The sequence below is a fragment of the Zerene cesonia genome, chromosome 13 (genome assembly GCF_012273895.1).
Source record: "Zerene cesonia ecotype Mississippi chromosome 13, Zerene_cesonia_1.1, whole genome shotgun sequence".
Classification (NCBI taxonomy): Eukaryota; Metazoa; Arthropoda; class Insecta; order Lepidoptera; family Pieridae; genus Zerene; species Zerene cesonia.
The window spans coordinates 5,045,477-5,052,772 of record NC_052114.1 but is presented as its reverse complement, the minus strand read 5'-3'; the positions used below and the strand labels follow the sequence as shown (position 1 = coordinate 5,052,772).

Genomic DNA, 7,296 nt, shown 5'->3' with positions numbered 1-7,296 from the left:
TATGTTTGAATTTCAAGAAGGTGCTCTGTCTCATCATAAGTTTTTGCTAAAAGAAAGGTACGGACTGATAATTTACATTTAGAGTAAGATAAGGAATAGATAGTAAGAGTTTCGTTAATTTTGTTGTAAAGATAGGGTCCGAGGAAGTAAAAGACCCTCTTAGTGAAACTGTAATATGGCATATAACTGTATATTTATATGCATATTTGTTCGTATATTATTTATTCTTATTTTTTTAATTTGAAGAACAGAAAAAAGACGATCATGAGAAGGAATCCGATAATTGAAATTTTTTGTTTTAATGTGAAATATCCATGTAAAATACCCATAATAATGATCTAGTTTTTCACATTAAAATATATTATTGATCACAAAAAAAAAATTGTCGTGATGTGAATGTTTATCGCGTACGGGTTAACGTACATAACATAGACAAACAAAAAAAGACCGACAAAAAATTTCTAAGTGCTTATCTAAAATGCCCTTAAAATTTTTCTGCTTAACTTCAAGGAGTACATTAATATACATATGTACATATTCAATTAACAGATAAAAAAATCAAAATAAGGGAAATCAAACGAGCTAGTTTATAACAAAAACATTTATTACCTATGTAATTTAGGGTATGCCTGATAACACTGAAGAAGTGTCGATATCATTTTACTAACGTCAATCTTTTTACAATAGATACCTACTAGGTATTACTTATACATAAAAAATATAATAACAGAATAGGAAATTTTAAACGCTTCTGACTTAAAGGTAAAAAAATAATATTTTCACACAATTATTTATAAATGAGCACTATTTTAAAGTATGTATGTTATTAGAGAAATGCTGTATCTAACTACTTACTCTTACAACAAAAGGAATAAATAATATTTAGTTTACAGAAACAGGGCCGACAAATTGGCATACGTTGCGCGTAGACCTACGCACACATACACTACATATTATGTATATACCTACCAATTATGCACACCCTTTATAATTATTGACAAGCTGTTATAGAAAAATTAAAATATACCTACCGCAACAGGTTAAAGTATTAAGTTTATTTAAGCAGGTTAATAGGTGAGAAGATTATATTATATACGTTTTCAATATAACATATTATATGACCCTGCGCTATTCAATATTATAAGAGAATCTACTTATTGGACTTTTAGTATGGATATTATATAATTACAATGTAGAACGACGCTTCTATTCATTTTTATTCGAAGAATAGCAGCAAATTTTAAAGCTATTCCAAAAGCCAAACTATCTTCTAAGTCCAAGCAAAATAGGCTTATAATAAACGAAATACTTGATGCAGTGTAGAATGTAGTTAATCTACATAATTTTAACATACTAAATTTATGTGCTTGTTAGTTTTATTTATGTCAATTTAATTTTATCGTCGTTACTTACCTTTTTTACGGTTACGTACCGAAAACGGGACCCTATAACTGCGAGACTTCGCTGTCTGTCTGACTGTAAGTCATGTTAGTCATGCACCGTACGTACGTAGTCTTAAACATTTATAAATATCAAGGTGAAGTATCGGTTGACACGGTTATGTATGTCCAATTATTATTATTTAATTGTTCTTTAACTTATTAGACAAATAATATATCACGAGACCGACTCGTATCCGATTTTTAAAAGTTTATTAGAATTATTAATCAGGGCGTGATCTTTGTGTGCAACAAATAATTAATTATTTATTATGTATAACTACGCAACTTTCTATCGATTTACCTTCACTCAATCAATAAATTTTCTAAGAGAATTTTTATAATTTTTGAATTTATTTTAAATTAATCATACATTTTACAATTACCAAAGAGGTATTACATAATTTATTAATAAAAACTATTTTGAATTAACTATTCCGTCACTGTGGTGGCGAACGCGAGGGCAGCGTCGCGTCTTCACAAGGAGATTGTCGTTCTTCATCTGCGTTGTATTTGTATTCTCTATCACCGGACTGGTGCTCAGATCCTTGGGGCGTGGCACGTTCATCTTGGCTGGCGGTGCTGGCTTCAAGCGGCGCTCCGGAATTAGCGAAAGACATACCTTCTGTCGAATAAGCAACTTCCCCCGTGCCGACGTATTCTGATGGCTGATATCCGTAACTGTTTAAGCTGGAATGTGTAATTAATATCTCAAAAAAAAAAACAATCAACAAAGGCAATTTCGCACGTGTATGTATAAACATTTTTTATTACACCATTTTTTTAATCTATTTAAAGAAAATTCTGGTATTATAAATATAATATTCTTACCTATTGGGCCAATACGATATATCCTCGATAGCATGATGAGCGTAAGGTGTGTAAGCATGTTGGTAATAAGGTGAATGGTGTTGGGCAGGGGCATCATACTGCAAAGGGTAGAGTGGAGCAGTGGAGGTAGGCGCTGACGAGCTTGTAGGAGGAGCAGATGTATACTCTAGCGGGGCTGGATACGCATGCGGTGGCGTTCTGTACGGAACCGGTGAGGTATTATTAGGTTGCGGTGGACTATTCCCTTGGGAACTCCAGTAGCTACTACTTCCAGCCCATGTATAACTTCCGCTGCTGTTAGTTGCCGGCGCTGTTGACCTTTCCGCGGTTGTGTATGTAGCTGGAAAATGTTAGAAATTTTAATTATAATTAAGAATTTTAAAAATATGTTTAATAAAAGGTAGTTTGAATTTGTATATGATCGAAAATAAGTTACCTCGAAATTCTCTTGAAGCCTACCTGGATATTAAAAATTGTGTATTTTATGCTATGTGAAATATTTATATTCATCGACAGCGTAAAAATATTATGAATATAGATATATAGATTTAATGATTTTTCGAAACATTAGCAACATATTATAATAAATGTATTGAATAATTAATGCATTAAAAATAAATTTGATTTCAAGCTGACTTATATGTGTGTTAAAGCTACACATTCTCATTAATTTTATTAACGGGGTCTAGTTGAATCAATTAAAAAGAAAATAATATTAAATTTAATGCTCACATGGTGGTGACAATGTTCGGGGCCGTGATGGTGGTCGAGGTGGATAGGGTGCTGGTCTTCTTGATGAATTACTACTACCGTACAATGGTTGCGAGGTGACGAACCAACCACCGACTGTAAATAAACAAATAGTAATAATTTGAAAACCATCGTGATTAAAAGATAAAAATTTTTAGCGCTTATTTGAATGATTATAACTTTTAATCTTACAGCCCCATAAAAGTAATAAAATTATTATTATTTTTTTTAAATAAATAGTTTATAGCGATATTTTGTGTACCGTCAACTTGAGTCCCCAGACACATTTCTTTATTTACTTTTTCGTATTGCCAAGCCAACATGCCTGGTATAAAAAAATATCATAGAACCGCTAATTATTATTGTCATCATATGAAAATGTAATAAAGCTCACATTGTGGATACTGGTGAGGAGAAGAACTCTGCTGCGGGTAATGTGTCCCAACAAAATCCCTTTGGTAATAACCTTCCGGTCTTTCCTTAGCATCTAGGAATGCTTTAGCAAAGGGGTTATATTTGATCTTCAGTGAAGTCACTTCTTCATTTTGATATGCTGTTACAGCAATAAACTGGGTCTCAGGAAATGGGTACGTCATTATGCGGCGTAAGTCAGTACCGACTTTTACTAGGTGTACTCGTGGTTCGTACTTGTGTAGCGAATTTAGCATTATCTGTAACCAAGAAACACATTAAACCTGTAACTATCAAATTCTATAGAACATTGATTAGAATCAACTTCAAATGTCTATCCAGAATTACTAAGTAAATAACAATAATAGGTTCCTAAGTTCTATGTAAAATGTAAACGAAAAGTTAACTATTTATAAAGCAGAATTATTATTTTAAAGATTAAAATAATTATAAATATATACTTTTTTGCATATTTTCAGTGGTGTTACCAGTTACAAAGTCAGTAAGTAACAATCAGAAACGATATGTTAAATAATATGTTTGTAGACTTGAACTGTTTATATTATATAATTGGTATTAACAGAAGTAGAATACAACATTAACGGTATCAGTAAACATAGCGCAGAGACAATAATTATTACAAATGATAGTGCGTACGCACACCCGCTAAATAGTTGGCAAAGCTACAGATTTCACACCGAGCCGTCAACATATGGATCTGGATATATCAGATGTTTGCTTTCATATTCATTCGCACCATATTCAAGCGTGAGAAATGAATATGAAGTAGCGGTAGCATCGAAACTGTAGCATTGTAACACCTTCTTATAACTGACTTTCTAAGATCTACAATCAGTATTCTGGCAGTTCTTTGAACTGTTAATTAGGTATGCCTCCTTCCTAATGAGATCCATACTCAGAAGGCTCCATACAAAGAAAAGAGGTTACGTGTAAATATAAAATCAATGGTAGCTCAAACAATATAACGCAAGCGCATGCATCTTCTTATTATTCATCAGAACAGAACCTATGTTTGTACAGTTTGATCATGAAGAATGTGAAATTCTTATTCTGCATATAATGAAATATACATGAAAAAAAAATTTATCGTTACTCTAGATATATAAATACGTAAGTTGAAAAGTACAGAATGACAATTTACCTGTCCATTGCCGTTTGTTTTATTTGTAAGTTTGACTTTTGCAAAAGATATTGGCTCTTTCATCCAATGCGCTCCGAAGTTAGGACTTTCCGGATGAATATATATAGCGTTGGATGGTGGAACTTCTGCCTTGCCGCCGGGAACCTGAAAAATTATTGAGTCTATATGGCATATCCTAATTTTTATTTCATAATATAACCCTTCTTTATGCTAGCGGTCTTTCGACATAATAAATTGATAATTTGATTATCAGTTATAATGTTAAAATTAATAGGTAATGTAACTGTAGGTACAAAAATCAATAAATATCATGACCATAATTATGCGAACGCGATGGCCTATAAACAAATAATTATTGTTAAAGATATTTGAATCTATATAAAATCCTTAATAAAGTCCTTTTTATTTATCTATAAAGAAAACAACGCTTACCCATTCTCCATTAACATATTTCCACCGATGGCTATCAACTTGAACAAATTCGAGTAGAACGGTATACATCGCCGTCGGGTCCAGCCCACTGGCTGTTACTTTAACTACGGGAAACATTCGTCTAAAACAAAAGATTTATGAAATGTTAGAACCACATAAACTTACAAACGTGCATCTCGAAGATTTTATTTAACGACTGTGTACATATATTCTGTTGTAGTTTGAATAACGTTTGAAGCGGATCACCGTTTGTATTGTTTTACTATCGACGAGTGAACGGAACATTTATACGATTACTAACTTCTGCTTGCGGTCCCGCTTGCATGATACCCGTAAGAAGTAGACAGATATGCTTACAACTGGATCAAACTATAACTCAAAAATGTTTTATTCTCATACTTTAAAACTACCATTAGGAATTCATATTATTTATATCTATTCCAATGGAAATCCCATCAATCTGAAACTCTACTGCAGCTTGAAGGAAGGACAAACGCACACACACACTCTATGAATTACAGTCAGACATTACTAGTTACTACTGTTTATACATTTGGTGAGATTGAAATGGTGATTAAGTATTAAAACACCATACCACACACTACTAAACGTGTTATCGTAGTAGATAAGATCATGCGTATATGATGTATTGCAAATAAATAATACATTTTATATCATTTGTCTTAAATACACAAAGGGTAAATCATCACATAATATATATCTCATGCGGTATCATTTAGAAGTCTTGTGCTAATCAGCAAGACCTACAGTGTTAATAGCTGAAAACTAGCCGCCCTCAGCACCCTGTTAGCACTCGCGAATGTGTGTGTGGCGGAACAAGCCCTACGTACACAAATAGTGATACAAACAAATGAACAGACCTTATTTATAAATCATAAAATGCACAAAGTTGATTAGCCCACAGTCATTTCGAATAATTTAATACGGCACTTAATATAATTACCCAAGGAATATAAATTATATTGTTGGGGCATGCATTGTTTCAATGTATACCTTACTTACTCGCATCAATGTTGTATTTTAACTTTAATACTATTATTATTCGTATTGGCGCATGCTTAATGAATTGTAAGTATAGGTATCTATGCCTGTAAGAAGATGATTGGAAAATGCCTTTACAAAGCCTAACAAGTTGTTTCCTTTTAAAGCCGGTATTATACTTTTTAAAGAATAACTAACTAGACGGTATTTATTACAAGACTTTTTTTGTTTAATAACAATTTAAATGGTATTCAAATAGGTTTATGTAAAATACGCAGTTTAATAAGCTATTACATATTTTTATCTATAATAGCTTTAAATGTAAGCAGATTCAGTTAAATCAATACAACAAGACTTGTGTCTTGATCTCCACGTTATAAAGTACGTTTCAATAGAACCTGGCGAAAAGCCAAATCGCTGTTGCTGACGGGTCACGGATGAATTTACCACGAGACGCAAAAACACTCCTCCCTGATTGTTCTCAAGATTCATACATTCAGGATAAAAAAATGTTTGCCATTCAATTTACTATTGTAATGAGGTTATACTAATCCTTGTGGCGCACTAAGAGTACTAAGAGTACTAAGTACGAATATGGACAACATAAAGCAGTATTTTTTCTACTTACCGTCCATTTTTGGTGACTATCATCTCATTTGTAAGAGTCTGGAAACGAATCCATAGCTCGCGGTCGTCTAAAGCGACATTCACTTCCCGTTCTCGACCGCTTCGTGATCCTCCTCCACCAACTGTTGGCTCCACGGCGCTTAAAATGTGGGATGCAGCCATTTCTACAAACATAAAGTAACGTTTAACCATCATATTGTAAAAATGTTATACATTTTAATTGATATGCATATACAATAGCAATTAATTACTATCGACGTCGTCAGTTAACATACGATTAAAGTAAAGTACCGAGAAAGGTAAGTTCGTAGTGAAGGTTCGAATCGCACATTAGAAAAAATCATTGAACTTAAGACTTTAGAATAGTTAATATTTTCTTTTAGACGAAATGCTATTATGGGTTATCATTGCAATTGCTAATAGCTTCTACCAATTAATCAATATTAATTATTAGGTATTTCCAACGAAAAATCTGTATTTCTTGTAACAAATATAAACCGAACAGTTTTGTAGGTTCGGCTCACGATCTTTTCCTTCGATGTTTATTGTGCTCATTATCGTTGACTGACCGAACGTGTAGTTCAATGTCCTGGAATTCTTCCCAGTGATATTTTTTAATAATTTAATATTATTTGTTTACTC

The 7,296-nt window shown here is 32.7% G+C and overlaps 1 protein-coding gene across 1 annotated transcript; it reads right to left on the bottom strand.

Annotated features, from left to right (window-relative positions):
- Nucleotides 1-1,879: 1,879 nt before the first annotated feature.
- LOC119831450 (T-related protein) lies at nucleotides 1,880-6,816 on the bottom strand. Its single transcript, XM_038354791.1, has 7 exons — nucleotides 6,656-6,816; nucleotides 5,026-5,146; nucleotides 4,594-4,737; nucleotides 3,415-3,691; nucleotides 3,003-3,116; nucleotides 2,271-2,610; nucleotides 1,880-2,129 (listed from the first exon to the last, which is right to left on the bottom strand). The coding sequence occupies exons 1-7, from the start codon at nucleotides 6,814-6,816 to the stop codon at nucleotides 1,880-1,882; spliced, it is 1,407 nt and encodes a 468-aa protein (XP_038210719.1).
- Between the last annotated feature and the right edge of the window lie 480 nt (nucleotides 6,817-7,296).

Coding starts and splice junctions, on each gene's coding strand:
- LOC119831450 (XM_038354791.1), bottom strand. CDS start 6,816: ATGGCTGCATCCCACATTTTAAGCGCCGTGGAGCCAACAGTTGGTGGA. Junction 4,738..5,025: donor AATATGTTAATGGAGAATGG/GTAAGCGTTGTT, acceptor ATAATTTTTCAG/GTTCCCGGCGGCAAGGCAGA. Junction 3,692..4,593: donor AAACAAACGGCAATGGACAG/GTAAATTGTCAT, acceptor TCTTGGTTACAG/ATAATGCTAAATTCGCTACA.